The sequence below is a fragment of the Hemitrygon akajei genome, chromosome 32, assembly GCF_048418815.1.
Source record: "Hemitrygon akajei chromosome 32, sHemAka1.3, whole genome shotgun sequence".
In the NCBI taxonomy this organism is placed as follows: Eukaryota; Metazoa; Chordata; class Chondrichthyes; order Myliobatiformes; family Dasyatidae; genus Hemitrygon; species Hemitrygon akajei.
The window spans coordinates 39,046,545-39,067,863 of record NC_133155.1 but is presented as its reverse complement, the minus strand read 5'-3'; the positions used below and the strand labels follow the sequence as shown (position 1 = coordinate 39,067,863).

Here is a 21,319-nt window from a genome sequence, read left to right as displayed (position 1 = left end):
CCAGAATATCCGGAGGAGATGCAGATGATCACAGGGAGAACGTACAAACCGGAATATCCGGAGGAGATGCACGTGATCACAGGGAGAACGTACAAACCAGAATATCCGGAGGAGATGCAGATTATCACAGGGAGAACGTACAAACCGGAATATCCGGAGGAGATGCACGTGATCACAGGGAGAACGTACAAACTGGAATATCTGGAGGAGATGCACGTGATCACAGGGAGAACGTACAAACCAGAATATCTGGAGGAATGCAGATGATCACAGAGAGAATGTAGAAACTGGAGTATCCGGAGGAAAGGCACATGATCACAGGGAGAACGTACAAACCGGAATATCCGGAGGAGATGCAGATGATCACAGGGAGAACGTACAAACCGGAATATCCGGAGGAGATGCAGATGATCACAGGGAGAACATACAAACCGGAATATCCGGAGGAGATGCACGTGATCACAGGGAGAACGTACAAACCAGAATATCCGGAGGAGATGCAGATGATCACAGGGAGAACGTACAAACCGGAATATCCGGAGGAGATGCACGTGATCACAGGGAGAACGTACAAACCAGAATATCCGGAGGAGATGCAGATGATCACAGGGAGAACGTACAAACCGGAATATCCGGAGGAGATGCACGTGATCACAGGGAGAACGTACAAACCGGAATATCTGGAGGAATGCAGATGATCACAGAGAGAATGTAGAAACCGGAATATCCGGAGGAGATGCACGTGATCACAGGGAGAACGTACAAACCAGAATATCCGGAGGAGATGTTCATGATCACAGGGAGAACGTACAAACCGGAATATCCGGAGGAGATGCACGTGATCACAGGGAGAACGTACAAACCAGAATATCCGGAGGAGATGCACGTGATCACAGGGAGAACGTACAAACCAGAATATCCGGAGGAGATGCAGATGATCACAGGGAGAACGTACAAACCGGAATATCCGGAGGAGATGCACGTGATCACAGGGAGAACGTACAAACCAGAATATCCGGAGGAGATGCAGATGATCACAGGGAGAACGTACAAACCGGAATATCCGGAGGAGATGCACGTGATCACAGGGAGAACGTACAAACCGGAATATCCGGAGGAGATGCACGTGATCACAGGGAGAACGTACAAACCGGAATATCTGGAGGAATGCAGATGATCACAGGGAGAATGTACAAAGTGGAGTATACTGAGGAGATGTTCATGATCACAGGGAGAATGTAGAAACTGGAGTATCCGTAGGAAAGGCACATGATCACAGGGAGAACGTACAAACCGGAATATCCGGAGGAGATGCAGATGATCACAGGGAGAACGTACAAACCGGAATATCCGGAGGAGATGCACGTGATCACAGGGAGAACGTACAAACCAGAATATCCGGAGGAGATGCAGATGATCACAGGGAGAACGTACAAACCGGAATATCCGGAGGAGATGCACGTGATCACAGGGAGAACGTACAAACCAGAATATCCGGAGGAGATGCAGATGATCACAGGGCGAACGTACAAACCGGAATATCCGGAGGAGATGCACGTGATCACAGGGAGAACGTACAAACCGGAATATCTGGAGGAATGCAGATGATCACAGAGAGAATGTAGAAACCGGAATATCCGGAGGAATGCAGATGATCACAGGGAGAATGTACAAAGTGGAGTATACTGAGGAGATGTTCATGATCACAGGGAGAATGTAGAAACTGGAGTATCCGGAGGAAAGGCACATGATCACAGGGAGAACGTACAAACCGGAATATCCGGAGGAGATGCAGATGATCACAGGGAGAACGTACAAACCGGAATATCCGGAGGAGATGCAGATGATCACAAGGAGAACGTACAAACCGGAATATCCGGAGGAGATGCAGATGATCACAGAGAGAATGTAGAAACCGGAATATCCGGAGGAGATGCAGATGATCACAGGGAGAATGTACAAAGTGGAGTATACTGAGGAGATGTTCATGATCACAGGGAGAATATACAAACCGGAGTATCCAGAGGAATGCACATTATCACAGAATGTACAAACCGGGGTATCCGGAGGAATGCAGATGATCACAGGGCGAATGTACAAACTCCTCAGAGGCAGTGGGAGGAATTGAAGCAGGTTGCTGGTGCTGTAAGGTGTTGTGCTAACGACTACACTACCATACATGGGAGAGTGGGAGAACTGAAGTACAGATTAGCTATAATATGACAGTTAATCCGTACAGTAATTCTCCTTTCACCACTGTTGATTTTTTGCTTGTACTGCTTTACACAATAATTATGAATTAGCACAATGGATAAAAACAGCACATTCACTGCTGTTAAATGGCTGAAGGTGTTTCACAGAAACAATATCAGGCAACATAAGATATAGTATGGATGAAATAATCTTGTTAAAGATTTTGGTTTAAAGTAGTATCTTGTAAAAGGAAATGGAGTCAACAAGGCAGAGGGGTATAAAATTAAAATTTCACAGTTCAGGAGTGTGGCAGCTGATGTAATGGATGCCAGTGGTGGGGTGATTAAAAGCGGAGCTCTCAGAAGTGTTGAGGGAAGACAGACCTCTCACTGGGTCGTAGCAGTAGTGACTAGTACAGGGACAGAAAGGATTTCAATAGAAGGATGATACCTTTAAAGTCAAGGTACAACTTAACTGAGAGCCAGATGTGATGGGTAAATGGTACCTAATGTTACTAAGCACCTGCGCAATTTTTATAACATTTGCTGACTCCAACTCTAGCTCTCTTGTTCCTGACTTGATTATTCTAGTTATTACAATGTCCAGCTGGCTGACCTCTCGTATCCTCACCATCATAAATTTGGATTGCTCTGAGTTTATGGTGGAGAGAATAAGAGAGTAGAGCAGGAGTCAACAAATGTTATGAAAATATGTCAGCACAGATCACCTCTGGGTTAAGTATAGGATAGAATTGTAAGTTTCTGGTTCCACATTGGATTGATGCCAGAAGCGAAAGGAGTCAGTGTTTAAGGAAATAATCTCAAAGCGGAGGCTGAATTTCAATCTTCCTGAAATGCATCCAGTGGAAATTACTGCTCGTGAATTATCAGATGTTACATCTTTAGTCTAACAATTTGGTCAGTGAAGGGGCTAGAGCAATGGTGTTGAGGTAAAAGACTAAATGTGAAAACTGACTTAAAGGCACTAGAAATATAAGCTATTGGCTCTTTGACTCTGGACTGCCTTCCAATAAGATCCTGTAGTTTTTCCACTTATTCAAGGTTTAAATTAACCATTACAAAAGTACATATACGTCACCATATACAACCCTGAGATTCATTTTCTTGCAGGCATTCACAGTAAACACCAAGAAACACATTAGAATAAATGAAAGATTGCTCCTAACATGGACAAACCGCAATATACAAAAGACTACAAAATGTGCAAATAACGAACAGAAAAAATTCTCATAAATAAGCAATTAGTATATGCTCACTCCCTACATTTGATTCACTCAATTTGCAGAAGTCTATCCATCTGAACTTTGAATGTACTCAATGATTCACCGAACAAGTTGAGAACTCAAAAGATTGACAACTGTATTCATGAAGAATTTTTTCCACAGTTCTAAATGACTGGCCACTGGTTGTATCACGGCCTCCATGCATCCCCCACCTCCCTTCTGTTCAGCTACACGTTTCCCTTTCGGTAATATATTAGGATCAATTACAGCAAACAACTGACTACACTTACTTCAACCACACTGTTTGGTGTGTACTATTGATCACCTTTCATTCTTCCAAACTCCAGTAAGCACTTGCCAATGTTAAATCTTTTCTCATGGAATAACACCCACATCTGAGAATCAGTCTGGTGGAAGTTCAGTGCATTGACTCCTAGGTAAATATTTCTCCATTTGGTAGAGACAGGGTTTGTACATTTTGCTCCCAAAGAGGTCTCACAGAACCCCACAGCAGTTTCACTAGATTTCCTAACGTCTGTACTAAAATCTCCTTGCAATTAAATAATTAATCTTCATAACTACCTGCTGCATTGCATATTTATCTTTTGTGACTTTTGAGCCAACACCGCAAAATTTTATTTATTGCCTTTTAAAGAATATTCCATTTAGCACACTTCTCTTCAAAGCAGATAAGTAACCACTTTCTATTGTACATGCTTCTAGTTGGGTTCTGACTTCATCTGGATATTGTCTCATTACCTTCATGGCCTCGTCATTCACCCTCCTAGCTCTGTATCTTGAGGAAACATGAATATATTGTTACATGTCCCTTCATCTAAGCCAATGGCATAAATTTTGAATAGCTGAGGTCCAGGCTTGATCCCTGTGGAACTTATTGGTGACAGCCTGCCATCGTAAATACAGCTTTTTTATCTAAAGTGCTGCTTACATCATCAAAAAAACTATTGGATTTGTCAACATGATTTCTCTTTATAATACTAGATGCTACTAGATGTCATACATATGAGTTTAAAAAGGTAATTGATTTACAAAAGATATCACATAGCATTTGATATACAAAGTAAGGGCTGGCTTAGTACTTTGGCCAATCAGCCTCATCCAATGTTCTCTCATTCTTTACTCCATGAATAATTCTCCACTGTGCCAGCACTAAGGTCTTCAAATTCTTTCTGACGTGTACTCCTGAAATCTGGATACAGCATTCCAATTTTGGCAAACCACTGTCATAATAAGGTTTCTAACTATCTTAGAACATAGAACAAAGAACATTACAGCACACCCATCAGGGTCTTTTTACCCCTGCAGCTTCTTAACTACACCCACAAGGATCTTACATCCTCTGATCCTATTTCACCTCTTTCAAAGGATTTGATATTTTTTTACCAAAGGAGCCACACCAACCCCTCTGCCTGCCTGTCTGTCCTTTCAATACATTATGTATTTTTGGATATTCAGCTCCCAACTATAATCTTCTTTCAGCCGCAACTCAGTGATGCCCACAACGTCATACCTGCCAGTCTGTAACTGTGCTATAAGATCATCTACCTTATTCTGCATACAGCATGCATTCAAATATAACACCTTCAGTCCTGTATCCATCACCCTTTTCAATTTTATCCCCATTTTACACTGCATTTCATCTCATTGACACAATTCTACCATATCTGCCTGTCGCTGCTGACAATTTTACGACACACTGCCTCTACTTATAAACCAGCCCTATCACTCCAGTTCCCATCTTCCTGCCAAATTAGTTAAAACTATTCCCAACAGCTCCAGCAAGACTGCTCACAAGGATATTGGTCCCCTCTGGGTTTACCATGTTTAGAGAACCCTCAAAATTGACGCAGAAATTGATAGCATGATTAAGAATGCTTAAAGCATGTTGGTCTTCATTAGTTGGAAGAATGAGTTGAAAAACCGTGAGATAATGCTTGTGTTCAGTTCTAGTAGCCTCATTATAGGAAGGATGTGGAAACTTTTGAGAGGGTGCAGAGGAAATTTATCGGGATGCTGCCTGGGTTAGAGATCATGTCTTATCAAGAAAGGCTGAATGAGCTAGTGCTTTTCTCTTTGGAGGATGGAGCTGTCTAAGACAATGAGGCATACCTCGAGTGGACAGCCAGTACACTTTTCCCAGGGTGGCAATGGCTAATATGAGAGTGTATACTTTTATGGTGATTGGACAAAAGAATAGTGGGGATGTGAGAGGAAGTTTCTCTTTACAAGGAATGGTAAGTGCCTGGAACACACTGCTGGTAGTAATAACAGAGGCAGATAGACTATGACAATTAAAAGATTCTTAGGTAAATGCTTGGCTGGCAGAGTGGACTTGAAGACAATTTGAAGCAGCAGAACTGAGGCAAAGCAGAATTGAAATGGTAGGTCCCAGGCCAGAGAGCATATCGAAGTGGCAGGGACCGGGTCTGAAAGCGAGGGATGACCTGCTATTCGGCCAATTTAAGCACTTGACCAGATTAAAAATGTCATGGTGTGGAGGCTGGAGATGAGGGTCAGGCTGGTGTTCAACTGACCGCTTGTGAGGTTTGCTCATTAATGCCCTGAAATGAGGTAACTAACAGTTTTCTGGATCGCTGTGACTGGCTTTGTGGCTGTGAATTCACTTCTGAATGTTATTTGCTTATTTTTATTGTTTGTACTATTTTTTTCTGCACATTGGGTGTTTAATGGATCCTATAGGATTTCTTTGTTTTGTGGCTGCCTGTAAGGAGACAAATCTCAAGATGATTCATACTTCGATAATAAATGTACTTTGAAATGTTTGAAATAAAATTGGAGGGTTATGTGGGATGGAAGGGTTAGATTGATGTTGGAGTAGGTTTAAAAGTCAGCACAACATCGTGGGCTGAAGGGCCTCTACTGTGCGATTTTTAAAATAGGAATTTTTTCACTGACTCCAAATATACAGTGTGACATGGCTATTCTGTACACAAAGTCAGTGGCAAAAAACAGATCACATATTCCAAATGTTGAATATGCAAAAATATCATTTCCTTGTGTTATAGGCTGATAAAATTTTGTTAAAAGCTCTTCATTCTAACCATCAATGAAGTAAATAGTGGATTAGGTGAGATCTCACAGTTGTGTCATTTCTGGATGTGTTGGGTAGGTGGAAGTCCATTAGAAATAACAGATTTTTTTTTTTTTTTTCTTTCTTTTTTTCTTTTTTTTAAAAAAAAAATATGGAACGCTTCACGAATTTGCGTGTCATCCTTGCGCAGGGGCCATGCTAATCTTCTCTGTATCGTTCCAATTTTAGTATATGTGCTGCCGAAGCGAGCACAGAAATAACAGATTTTGTTGGTAAAAGTTGGAAGTTGGCCTCCTCATTTAAAAGGAGTATTAGCAGCTAAGTTCAAGGTTAACTGCTGCAACACGTAAAATATTAAAAGGCCATTAAAAGGAAAACCAACACCCCAGTCTTTCTGACGTAGCTCATGAGGGATTTTAAATAATTTAGTTCTCAGCTTCTCATACTTAGTGGAATAACTCAAGAGAGTAAACAGTGTTAAACAAACCTGGCAGGTAAATGATATTTGGGTATCTCTGAAGACCAGGAATTGCAGAGTGAATATTAAAGTATCATGAAAATATTATTGTACTGCTATTGCAATTATTTTTACCTTAGCAAATTCATTGATAAAATTATTGATTATTAACATCAGATTTAAACTGGGAAAAATTATTTGAGCTTTTGTTTTAGTGTAAATGGAGCTTAGGAAGTGATTTTATGTTTTTTAGAAGTCGCATCCATCAGACTGGGCACTAGCTATTGCAATTCATCTGAACACCTCTTTCTCTTCCTCATCTTATTTCTCTCTGATAACTATGCTATCAAAAAGCAGAGTGTCTATTATCTACATACTGAAAAAAATGGGATCAAAAGGTTACAAATTATAACCTTTATAATTAATTCACAGCTCTACAATATATCATTCTGAAAGGAGTGAAACCAAAATGATTTAAAGGGTCTCCCGAGATGTCATTTTTATGCGTTGGAAATCATCCCTGTAATTTTCATTTCTACAAAACTTGGATTTGTGCCAGGAGTGATGTTCCCCTGGGAGAGCCATGTATTGTTCTCTTCCATGCCCCTACTTTTTGCTATTCTCGCTGTTGCCCTACTCCCCAGAGCTGACATGGAGGGGAGGGGTCACTGCTCTCTAAGTGCCATTGCCACTGTTGACTAAGGGAGTACTGAGGAGTCTTTGATACATGCAGGGGTGTTAGGAGTGTGAGTTTAACATCTCATAAAGCAAAGCATGTGAATAATTTCTTAAAGCATACCCACAGAAAGTTGTGGATACAGCCCAGTCCTTCACAGGAAAAGTCCTCCCCAGCACTGAACACATTTACAAGGAGCACTGTCACAGAAAGAGCAGCATCCATCATCAAAGACGACTGCACACCCCCATCCCAGCCATGCTCTCTTCTTGGGAAGGAGATACAGAAACCCTTGGTCCCACAGTACCAGCTTTACAGAACAGTTATTACCCTTCAACCATCAGGATCCTGAATCGTAGTGCATGACTTTATTCACCTAAATTCTGAACTGATTCCACAACTTATGAACTCACTTTCAAGGACTCTACAACTCATGTTCTGAATATTAACTATCTATTAATCAACCTACCTATCAATTTATCTATCCACCTGTCTTTCTATCTACTTATCAATCTATCCCTCTCTATCTATCTCCCTATCTCTATGCATCTATCTATCTATATGTGTATCAATTTATCATTCCATTGATATACATACTATCAAACTACTACTATGTTGACTCAGGCCTAGGGGGCCGGTGTCGGGCAAATTTACATGCTATCCATCTTTCTATTTATCTATCTATCTGCATATTCATCTTTATATCTATTTATCTATCAAACAATCTATCTAACCATTAATTATTATTTGCTTTTCTTTTTGTATTTTTGTCATCTTTTATGTATTGGTTGTCTGAATGTTCTTTGTGCAGAGTTTTTCATTCATTCTATTGGGTTTCTTTGTACCTGCTGTGAATGCACATAAGAAAATGACCCTTAGGGTAGTATGTGATGACATATATGTACTTTGATAATAAATTTACTTTGAATATCCTAATTCTGTTGCCTACTGTTGGCTTTCAGGTTGGCATTAACACAACAAACTGAGTCAATTAATGTTCCAAAAGTATGGGTAATTCATTTTCCTTATGTGAGTGTTTGCCACTGGTGACTGTGAACAGGCAGGGGTATCTAGCCAATAGCTCAAAAATATATATTTCATTGGCATTTGGGGGATGAGTGACTCCGTGATGGAATACAAGGCTCATGTATTTCTACAAATACTCACTAATTGGCTGTTCCATATCCTTTTGCTTTGGTAAAGCCCACTGAAATGGCCACAATCAGTGCAGGTAGTCCTGAGGAGAAATATTGAGAAAACAACCATGAAAACCACTATGCAAATCAGACTTGGGAACTTCAGCAGTTATATATTTCTGAGACTTTCTGCAGCCCAGAATGCTCAGCTTCATCGTCTATCACTGTGATGTGTTAGTTGGTGATAGAGTGGCTTTCTGGCCAAAAACACCAGCCAAAGGTAACAAGATCTGAACCCTCTCGATGTGCCCAGGACCAACAGTGTATGTGGCTGGGAACTGAAGACCTGTGCTAACCGAACGGCTGATACTGCTACCCCAGAGCAACACATTTCATGTCATATAAAACAGATAGGAATAAAACAGATTCTGAGTCACTTTTTCAGTATGTTCTTGTTTTATGAAATTTGATATCCACTTGATCACCAAGGTACTCATATCACATATCTAGTCATCATTTTGACAACTGTATCACACTTTAAAAGTTTCTGGTAATATTATTTCCAATTTGTATCCACAACAAATAAAAAGCTAGGAATAGTATTAGAGAATTACTCTATATTTTCTTTATTTAGACACAGTACCTTGGTGCTGACCCAGGTGATGTGCATTTTGTTGTCATCTATCTTGGTGGCAGCAAAGCGAGTTACTCCTGGTAGGTCACTGAAGACTAAGAGGCATGACAACCCTGCTTGAGTACCATCTCAGCAGCTGCTATACCATCCTGGACTGCACTGATCACTGATCACATTTAACAACAAATCAATGATGAAGTGCTTATGGAAGAAGCAGGAATATCCAGATTCTCATTTCCTGCAGATCCATGAACAAACTACAAGGAGCCCAGAGCCACAGTGGAAGGTATTTGATTTTCTTTTGCAGCACTTTGTCATATCTTGCATGCCATTCAAAGTTCAGGGATGCTGATCTGAGTTACATGTCATTAACATGGCTGCTATGAAAGCTGTGATCTCACTGGATGTGGTGTAATGTCAAGTTCCACTGAGTAGTGAATGGGATTCGCCTGCCTCTCTGTGTCAGAAAGTAAGGTTCTGAACTCCACATCCAGCATGAAGCAACTCACTGCAAATTACTCCGTTACCCTGAACACAACAATAAACTTTTGGCCAAGTTATTCATTACACAAAGCATTTTGTTTATCCATTTATATATATATGTAACGCTCTGGTTAAGATTTTTACTGTTATGCTGTAGGTATTTGAGTTCTGTAAGAGCAGTCTGTTCTGCTTTCAGCATGTATGGGTTTGAGCTGAGATAAAAAGAGGCTTTCTTGTTTAACCTAGGAAGGTTCTGAAGAACACCGATGTGGAGAAATCTCTTTTTTTTGCGGGAGCTGAGAGAAAACAGTAAGGAAGATGGCTGAGGATGTTGGCCCTGTTGCACAAGGTGCTTCGTGCTAATGAATGGCTTCAAGGAGGAAGGACCTACCCTCCCGTGGGAGACCCGTTTCTTTGAGATGGAGTTTGAATGACATTCGGAAGGTGGTGTGTGCTTCCACACAGATCAAAGGTTCAGCATGTGAGTGACAGACAAGTTCAATAAGACTGTTTAAGAATAATGGGCCCTTTTTGTTTTTTGCTTTCTTTCCTTGATTAACAGTTTCCTTAAGTTAACATTCTTAAACATACTTCTTTATAATTGTATGCAGTGTATGATCTGTTACTTCTTGCTGACGGACAATTGCCAGGGGCAGTAGGTCACACAGCATTCACACAAACCAGGGTTTGGGTGGACAAGGCATCCCAAACTCAGAGATTTGTCAGGGTCAAAGTCGTGTACACCGTAGGTGTATGAAGTCTGAGGAAGGTGGGGTTCTCACTGGGGAGTCCAGTGGCTGTTAGCGAGGGGCTAACGAGCTGCATTTCCAGAGATGACCAGTAAAGAGGGATTTCACATATATTCTTAAAAAGTATTGCTCTGCAAAGCATCTTCATCTGACATCTTTCCAGCAAAGCCGTGCCCTCTGGCACTTTCTCTTGGTGTGGATGCTGCATATGTGCCTAACATGGCGTTTTTGTTGAACTTGTGTTGTCCCAACCTTGAATACCAAGTGCCATCCGTTTTGTTTACCTAGGGAGTTCTCCTTCATAATCCTGACCACAGTTCACACACCACCAACGGCTAACTATAATCAAGCACTGAAGATACTGCATGATGTCTCTCAACAAGACAAGTCCATCCTGCCGCATTTCAAATTATATTCAGGGTCTTCAACCAGGCTCACTTGAAGAAAATCCTGTCCAATTACCATCAGCATATACTATAAGCTATAGCACCAGAGGTCCCAACACGCTAGACCACTGTTAAACTGTTAAGGAATGCCTACCATTTCATGCCCAAATTGCTTTTCAGGAAATTAGATCACTTGGCTGTCCTTCTCCTACCTACATACAGGCAAAGGCAAAGAGCAAAGCTTCAGTGATTAGGACAACCAAGAGGTGGTCACTGGAAGCAGAGGAGTGCTTCAAGTCAGTGGATCTGACTGAATACATCATGATTTTATTTTATTAAAACAGTTGTAGGTGATTGTATCCACACAATATCAATCAGAGTCTTCCCAAACCAGAAGCCCTGGATCCACAGTGATTTGCTGAGGCCCAGATCAGAGACATTCAAGTCTGGTGATCAAAACAGTTGATATATCTACATAAAGCCAACTCACAGGTGAAGTGGCAATTCTGGACAGAACCTGAAGGATGCTTGACAATTGTGACAGGGCTTTGTTGCTATCACCTCTTATAAAGTCAGGTCAAATGACATAAGTGACAACAGGGCTTCACTTCCTTCACCTCCAGATAAGCTTAATGCTTGTTTTCACCATCAAAACCTGGAGGAACCATCATGAACCCCCACAGCCCTTGATGATCCTGTAATTTCAGTCTCTGTGGCCAATGAGCGAGCAGCCTTCAGTTGGGTGAACCCACGAAAAGCATCTGGCCCAGATGGGGTACCTGGCCAAGACTTGTGCTGATCAACTGGCTGGAGTGTTGCTTTGGCAGTCGAGGGTACTCACTTGCTTCACGCAGGTTTCAATTATACCAGTGCCTGAGAATGAGCTGAGTTCTTTATGAAGCGGCATATGAACTTTAATGTAAAATATACTGAGGCTGAAATGCAGATGATGATATGGTTTTGAAACATGTAGCTTTGAAATGTTCTTATGTAAAGTTCAGATGTGACTCGCACTTCATAAAGATAGCATGGCTCATTAACATTACATTACATTCTCTTCTAGGACAAGATGGACAAAAAAAAAAATCTATCAACAAAACTCGACCAGGAAAGTGGAAAAATAATGCTTTTGTGGCACTGGAACCATATCCTGGGATGGGATCCTTGGCTATTGTGATTTTGACCATGATGTGGCTTTCTTCCCTATAGCGTAGATAACATTGTAATTGCCCTTCATGCCTTCAATGGAACTGTGTATATGGAACTTATATTTACCATTCCAAGACACTTAATTATAATCAGCAATTGTGCTAAAAATATAGATCACCAAATTAGCTTTACCAGGCATATTTAAATGAGTGTAATCACCCATTATGCCCAGAACTGCATGCTTAAGGTAGCTTTTTGAAACAGACACGACTCCTTGCACCTCCTGTGCTCCTTCCTCCTGATGGAAATATAAAGATGCCATCCCTGCTGATTACAAGAAGTGGCTAAAGGAAAGCTTTTCTAAAAAAAGATTTAAAGCTGGAAATCGTTAGAGTTACAAGCACACCAGTTTAAATTATTTGCATTTTTAATAACATCTATCTTCTCAACTGGCAGTTATTATGGGAATCTGACTTCATCTGGTCCAGATTTCTTTACCACACAACAGACAAAATTTTTCTTTTTGTAGAAACCAATCTCATTTCATTTTAATACTGAAATGAACTTGCTTGCCATGAGTTGTTTGAATCATACTAGAAAAAACAAATGATATTTCTATTAACATACTAACATTTGGATTGGGAAATTAGTATTTCTGAATGGTAATAATAGGGATGTAGCCAGGCAACAGTAATATTCACTGTCAAATGTTGAAAATCTCTGGTTGCTGCATTTTGGCATCAGGTACTGAAATGAAACTGCAACCTGATCACAGATCATTGCAGCAAACTGCTGACCCCTGACTTGAGCTGAGTAGTTTTTGTTCACTACTAGGCTCGACTTAAGCTTCCATGAGCTTTCAGTAACATAGCCAACAGCTGCGCTTCTTCAAATAAAACCATGAAATCAAAACATTGAAAATAAAAGAAACAAAATTACTCTGAATGTAACAAATCTGAAGAAAACTAGCAAATTCCAGAAGTATTGACGGGTCTTTGCTGGCACAGGACAAGGTATGAAGTGTTTGGAGAAAATCACACGTGATACCTTTATTGAAGGATAGCAGGGAAAAGCAAGGTAATAAAAGGCCAGTGACTGAGTGAGAAAAAAGAAAGGTATGACCACATTAATGGAACTATATTACAAGATCAATGACGGCATCAACGGCCGAGCCAACAACACCCTCCCTCGAGTAGAGCTCAGAGCAGCGTTCCATCTGCTTGCTTTTATCGGTGATTATTTCACCGCTGGATGACTTCAGGGGTGCTGACTTGTTCTGTGATGGGCCAAGGCCCTCCCCCCCCACCCCGACACCATCATACATCGATTTGATGTTACCTGTCACAGCTGCTGTCCGAATGTCCCCACTGAGCTGGAGCCAGTACCCGTCCGCACACTGCCACCCAGCCTTCAGCAGCTCGAAGCACCTGGAGTGTCCGGTTGGACGGCGAGCTCCCGTACTCCGTGAGATCTGCGTGCTTGGCTTCGATGACAGGAGTCATGATGCTGGACTCTGCTTCAAACCAGTCACCGCTCTTTGTGGTCTTTCTTCCAAAGACAGAGAGTGCTGACTCGCGGATGGCACCGCGAAGACACGACCACTGCCCTGCCACAGCCTCCCCCCCCCACCCCGCAAGGAGGCAGTCACAGCACCCTGCACTGACTTGGCAAACTGGCCAACCCCCTCCGACTGCCTCATCTCCACTGTGCTAATGCGAGGTTTGCTTCTAGCTTTTAAACGAGGTCCTCCGTCAGTGCTGGAAGGAAGGAACTGACCCACAGGATATGTGCGACTCTAAAATGGTCACTTTGTACAAGAACAAGGGTGATAGGAGCAACTGAAACAACTACAGGGGTATCTCCCTCCTGAGTGTTGTCGACAAAGTCTTTGCTCATGTAGCTCTGGCACGTCTACAAACTCTGGCAAAACGAGTCTACCCTGAGTCCTAATGTGGTTTTCACACAGGGAGGTCAACTGTCAACATGATTTTCTCACTCCGTCAACTCCAGGAGAAGTGTGGAGAACAACAGAAACCCTTCTATGTCACTTTCATCGATTTGACCGGGGCATTCAACCTTGTCAGCAGGGAAGGGCTCTTTCAGATTCTCCTCAAGATCAGCTGTCCCCCGAAACTCCAAAGTATCATCAAGTCATTCCATGACGACATGAGAGCTACTGTTCAGTACGATGACAGTTCACTGGAACTCTTCGCTGTTCATGGTGGAGTCACCATTATGTTGGCCCCAACATTATTTGCTATGCTATTGAAGCACGTGTTTGGGATGTCCGCGGGGGCACCTGCATACACACTAGGTCTGATGGGCGGCTGTTCAACCCTGTGCGCCTGACAGTAAGAACAAAGGTGTAAAGGACCTTAGTGTGTGGCGTGCTCTTTACTGATGGCCTCGCACGCCAAGCAGCAACTGCAGACTCTCGTGGGTCACTTCTCTAAGGCGTGCAGGGACTTCGGGCTTGCCATCAGCCTAAAGAAAGCAGGTGTCCTTGCCCAGAGCATGGTGAAGACACCAGTCATTGCCATCGGTGACTGTGGTCCAGAAGTGGTCCACGAGTTCACATACTTGGGGTTGACCATTGGCGACACTCTCTCCCTCGATGCTGAAATCGGTAGATGTGTCGGCGGAGCAGCATCGATCCTTGCTCAACTCTCCTCGCGGGTCTGGGAGAATCTGAAACTCGCCACAAAGATCAAGACTGTCTTGTACATTGCATGTGTTATCAGCAGCCTCCAGTATGGTAGCGAGACTGGGACCATCTACTCCAAACAGGAGAGGAGACTTGATAGTTTTCGCCTGCACAGCTTTCGACACATCCTCGGCATCACCCGGAGAGGCAAAGTCCCAAACTCCGAGGTCCTTTCCTGCGCTGGACTTCCCACAACGTTCACGCTTTTAGGATGATGCAGACTGCGCTGGCTGGGCCACGTCCATCGTATGAAGGATGGTAGACTGCCAAAGTACATCCTCTATGGAGAAATAGCAATAGGCAAGAGGAATGTTGGTAGACCCCAGCTTTGCTTCAAGGACCTCTGCAAGTGCGACATGAAGGCCTTAAAGGTCGGCACAGAACGCTGGGGGGGGGATACAGCAGATAGCGAGGTACTCTTCAGCAACACCTAGAGCAGAGCAAAAGAGTGGTCCTGGGTCAGTTTGAGGGGCAGAGATCTAAACGGAGAGCACAGCGGACAAAGATTCCACTATGCCCTACACATGCAGCAACTGGGGCAGAGCCTACCATTCCATAATCGGCCTGAATAGCCACTGTTGACGCTGCTCAACAAATGACTGACCACCAGAGGCGCAGTACCCATGGTCGACCATGACCGACAGAGGCCACACATTACAAGACCACCCAATGGTTAATGGGATTTAGAGGAACAAATTTCTAGACAGATCGCAGACTGTTGCAAGAAACATAAGGTTGTTATAGTAGGTGACTTTAACTTTCCCAACACTGTCTGGGACTCCCATAATGTAAAAGGACTGCATGGGATAGAGTCTGTCAAATGTGTTCAGAAGATTTCCTTAATCAGGATGTAGAAGTCCCAACGAGATAGTGTTCGATACACGATCTGCTATTAGGGAAGACTCAGGGCAGGTGACAGAAGTTCGTGTCTGGGTACACTATGCATCTCATGATCATAACACAGTGGTTTCAAAGTAACTATGAAAAAAGATAGATCTGGTTGTGGGTTTATATTCTAAATTGGAGAAAGGCCAATTTTACGGAATGTGGGAAATGTGGATTAGCACAACTGTTTCCTGGTGTACGTGGTGAGGGAGATACAAGCTTCATTCTCTCAAAATGTTACTTTTGAAGGCTTCCCACGTTTGAATGGCACTATGATCACTAGATGCAAAGTGTTCCCCCACACAAATGTCTCATTCCCTAATATATGAGTAGTGCACACTCTCTTTATGTACTGATTAAGGAAACCTTCCTGAACACATTTGATATGCTTCTGGTAAGATGGTGACACGTTTAATCATAGAAGCTTCTACAGGGTCAATAAAAGGTGCTATTGTTCTTTTGGTGCTATTGGTCCTGCTAGACATTAAGAATTTAAAGTACTGTAGCTCTACCCCATTAGTGAGTTGCAAGGGCCAAGAGATATCAAGAGATAGAGGTGACTCTGGCCCTTCTTGTACACAGCCTCTGTGTTGGTGCTCCATTCAAGTCTGTCATCCAGGTGCACCTCCAGGTACTTGTAGGTCCTCACCATCAATAGTAATAGAGAGCAGTGCAGGCTTAGCCTTCCTAAAGTCCATCACCAGCTCCTTTGTCTTACTGGTGTTGAATTCTTATATGTACTTGCTATCTTGGATGTGCGAGGACTTGTGCTCAGGCTGTGGAGTTGCTTGTTTACAGCTGCCAAGAGAGAAGCATTGGAGCTGGTGTGCAGCACGACGTGGCATCAGGCTGGAGCTGATGCTGCCCCCCAGAATTTGCTCATCAGCTGTATTGATGTTTGGGTCTGGACTATATATTTTTTGAGTAGCCATATCTTACTGATACTTCTATGTGTTTGCTATGTGTGCTTTGTGCCGTGTGATGTGGCTACGAGTACTATGTTTTGCTCCTTGGCACTGCAGCAACTCTCTCATTTGGCTGTATTCATGTATAGTTGAATGACAATTAAACTCAAATTGAACTGAAACTCTCATCACATTTAGTACTTTTACAGGATGGCTGTCCCAATTAATATGTGGAAAGTTACAGTCACCAATTATCACTACATTTTGTTTCTTGCGTCAGTCTGCAATCTTTCTACAAAGTTGTTTCTTTATATCCTGCAGATGTTTACAGGTCAGTCAAGTGCTGTGGCTTTCTGAGTCTCTGCAGTGTATTCCTCCAGTTTATCCTGTCTGCACAGGATATGGCCTAATCAGCCATAAACAGGCGACATAGTCTGTGAGTTAGATGAGTGTCAATCAGTGGCAGCTACCTTCATACACTCGATGCAAGTACAGAATATATTGCATGCAGTAACATCCTAATTGATTCCAAAGGTCTTTCTGAAAGTCTGGGCATAATAATTGCATGGAAATGGAGAGAGGAACACATTTGAAGAGTGAACAGCCAACCATTTGGATAGTTGCATTTGGTTGCAGTTTGATGAACACAAATACTGGAATTTTAACCATTATCTGTTCATTTGCACATTTAGTTGAAATCACTGTACAGTCGGCCCTCCTTATCCGCGAGTTCTGCATGTGCGAATTCAACCAACCCCGAATCGAGAAAACCTGGAGTGCTCTTCCAGCACTTGCTGTTTGAGCATGTATAGACTTTGTTTTCTTGTCATTATTCCCTAAACAATGAGGTATAACAACTACTTACATAGCATTTACATTGTATTAGGTATTATAAATAATCTAGAGATGATTTAAAGTATACGGGAGGATGTGCCTGGGTTATTGTGGATCAGGATCGAGAAAATCAGAAGTTCTCTTACTAAGTAAGTCGGAATAGGTACAAACGTTTGTCTTAGTATATAGTATATATTTTACCTTTCTATGCATTGCATTGCTTAATAATAATTGTAGGTTTCATCAGGGCAGGACCTTTCTTACTTTATCCTTTAAAATTGTTACGATTATTGACCGACATAGCCTAACGTTTTTCCAATGACCAATGGCGTTTCACCTCGTTACGATTGCTTTAATATTTCCACTTTATTTTCAATTGTGATCGTGATTATTTTCGTGAATAGAAACACTGTGGATTCAGAGCTCCACTGGGTCCTAAAGTCCACCACACTGAAACAGGTTAAATAAGGGACTTGAGCATCTGTGTTTTTTGGCATCCGCGAGGGGTCCTGGAACCAATCCCTCGTGGATAAGGAGGGCCGACTGTAATTGATTCCTCAACTGAGAGGTGAAATAGTGCAATGTCGTAAGCAACTTTATTCACTCATGCCATCATCATGTCTCTACTATGTACTGTAATTATGCATGCAATCATTTATTTGTCTACTGCCACAACAGGTCTACAGTGGACTAGCTCAATCTCAGTCCACCGGAACAACAGCAATACCTACACCAGCCTGCTGTTTATCCATTGCATCTTGTCATTCAACACCATCATCTCATCAGTTCTAATCCATGAGTTTAAAAGCCTGGGCCTCTGCACCTCCCTCTGCAGCTAGATCCTTGACTTCCTCATCAGGAGACTACAGTCAGGGTGGACCGTAGCACTCAGAGGAAACCGAAACACACACACACACACTCGTTACAGAGGACACCAAAACTGAACTCTGAACCCCGGCCTGTAATGGCGTTGCTCTGCTACCATGAAGCACTATGTTCTCTTGTTAAATTTGGGAAGTCAGGTCCAGAGATGAACATATTCAATGATGTGCCACCTTCATTATCTGCACTGCTTATGATGCTGATGTCCAAGTTTTTTTTTACCTTTCCAAGGTTACTTATTACCACAAAGTCCCATACTTCGCTAGTCCCACAGAGCATGGAAGAATTGTCTGTACTGCAGCAGAAGGTGGCTAAAGGTGACTTAGTGGGACCTTGCTTCCATTTTCAATGTAGATAATAGATGTGGTTTTCAGAAATAATGACCAATACAGTTCGGTTTTCAGAGTTGAGAGCCCAGCAATAACCATCTTACTCCAGTACTTTGGTAACTGAGCAGCAGTGGCAGATAGTGGAAGCGTAGTCAAACATTTAATTGAATTTATTACCTCCTTGTCTGGACAGCAAGCCCATGGAAAGGCAGTCTCAAGAGAATATCCAGGAAATCAGACTGGGCCTGACAATAAGAGAGAGAGCTTCATACAGGTCGGGGAGAAGAGTTTAAAAAAGGAGCATTGCGCGGGGATTAGCACATTAGTGGCAGACCAATCGATGTGCAATTCATTAATAGGAGCAAATAAAAGTAAAGCAGGGTCAAACAGAGCAACTATTGTGTAAGTGGATCAGTGTAGGAGTGGGAATTTGAGGTTTTGGTAAGAAGGCACAGGTAAGGCTTTTGTAGTGGTTGAATTAAAAAGTCACTAAATTACAGCTAATTAAATAAGGGATAATACAGGATCAGTTGATGTGCAGTAACTGCATGATGTTCGGCACGGACTAGAAGGGCCGAGATGGCCTGCTTCCGTGCTGTAATTGTTATATGGTTATATGTGGGAGCTGGTGGACCCCACTGTGGTTCCTGGTGACCACATCTGCAGCAAGTGTTGGCTGCTCGAGGAATTCAGGCTCAAAGTTGATGACCTGGAATCTGAGCTACAAACATTGCGGCACATCGGAGAGGGGTGGGGGAAGAGCTTGTCCAACAGTCTGAGATTCTTGCTCCCTGTGTGGATGAGAGTGGAGGCTGTAGGAAGGAGCAGCAACCTAATTGTGGCACTGTAGATGAGGGAGTCATTCAAGAGGGGGGAGAGAAGAGAAATATGGTAATTGGGAATAGTTTAGTCAGGGAAATAGACAGAGTTCTCTGTTGTGAGGATAGAGCATCTTGAAGGCTGTGTTACCTGCCTGGTGCCCAGATTTGGGTCATCTTATCTGACCTGCAGAGGAATTTGCAGTGGGAGCGGAAAGATCCAGTTTTCGTGGTCCATGTGGGTACCAACGACATAGGTGGAATGAGGAAAGACATTCTGCTGAGGGAATTTGAGCAGCTAGGGACTAAATTAAAAAGCAGACCCAAAACGGTAGTAATCCCTGGATTACCACCTGAGCCATGTGTAAATTGGCATAGGGTCAAGAAGATTAGAGAGTTAAATGAGTGACTCATGGATTGGTGTGGGAGAAGTGGGTTTGAATTCATGGGAAACTGGCACCAGTATTGGGGACAGAGGGAGCTGTACCAATGGGACGGGCTCCACCTGAACTGTGATGGGACCTGGATTTTAGAGAATCACATAACTGGGGCTGTGGATAGGGCTTTAAACAAAATAGTGGGGAGGGGGTGGGTTTGACAGATTGGAGAAGTATGGATAAAGTAGAAGAGATAAAGGTGAATAAAGATAAAGGAAAAGCAAAAGATAAAAAAGAGAAAAGTAAGAGGGGAGTGGAGAAAAGACAAGCACTAAAGAGTAAAAGATTACAAGATTTTAAAAGTACAATGAGTGTAAGGGCACCTTATCTGAATGCCATAGTGTTTGAAACAAGGTCAGTGAACCTGTGGCACAAATCAGTATAAAAAGGGTATAATTTAGTGGTCAATACAGAGCCATGGTTGCAGGGTGGAGAGGATTGGGAACTAAATATCTAATGATATCAGGTAATACAGTAGGATAGGCAGGAAGATAAGGGAGGTGGGGTAGTGCTCTTAATTAAGGATGAGATAGGAAGATATGAGAGATGATATAAGATTTAAGGAACAGAATGTTGAATTCATCTGGGTAGAGATTAGGAATATTAAAGGGAGAAAATCACTGTGGGAGTTGTCTATCGCCCACCGAAAAATAACATTACAGTGGCACAGGCAATAAACAGAAATATCTGAGGCATTTAACAATGGAACAGCAGTTATTATGGCGGACTTTAACTTACACATAGATTGGGTGAATCAAATTGGTCAAGGCAGTCTTGAGGAGGACTTCATAGAATGCAGCCGTGATGGCTTCCTTGAACAGTATTTTACTGAGCCTACAAGGGAACAGCTATCTTAGATCTGGTCCTGTGCAATGAGACAGGTAAAATTAGTGACCTTGTAGTTAGGGATCCTCTTGGAAAGAGTGATCACAGTATGATAGAATTTCTTATACAAATGAAGGGTGCAATAGTTCAATCTAAAACCAGTGTATTATGCCCAAACAATGGAGACCACAATGGGATGAGGGAGGATTTGGCTAGTGTAGATTGGGAACACAGGCTATATGTTGGGACAGTTGAGGAACAGTGGAAGACTTCCAAAGACATTTTTCACAGTGCTCAATAAAAGTATATTTCAGTTAAAAGCAAGGACAGTAAGGATGGGGAGAGCCAGCCTCGGATAACTAAGGAAATAAAAGAAGACATCAAACTAAAACCTCATGCATACAAAGTCGCCAAGTGTAGTGGGAAACTGAAAGACTGGGAAAACTTTAAAAAGCAACAAAGTACCACAAAGCCAGCAATAAAGAAAGAGAAGCTAGTTTATGAAAATAAATCAGCACATA

The 21,319-nt window shown here is 42.4% G+C and overlaps 1 protein-coding gene and 1 non-coding gene across 6 annotated transcripts in view; both read right to left on the bottom strand.

Annotated features, from left to right (window-relative positions):
* Positions 1–21,319, bottom strand: part of LOC140719771 (adhesion G protein-coupled receptor B2-like) — a 1,068,758-nt gene that overhangs the window by 58,323 nt on the left and 989,116 nt on the right. For all 5 annotated transcript variants that reach the window (XM_073034634.1, XM_073034637.1, XM_073034636.1 and 2 more), the window contains one exon: positions 8,810–8,879. In XM_073034634.1, coding sequence (XP_072890735.1) covers positions 8,810–8,879 — 70 coding nt within the window. The remainder of the gene's footprint in view (positions 1–8,809; positions 8,880–21,319) is intronic.
* On the bottom strand, positions 6,655–6,761 carry LOC140719842 (U6 spliceosomal RNA). The gene has a single exon (XR_012097026.1). It is a non-coding gene; the product is annotated as a U6 spliceosomal RNA (small nuclear RNA).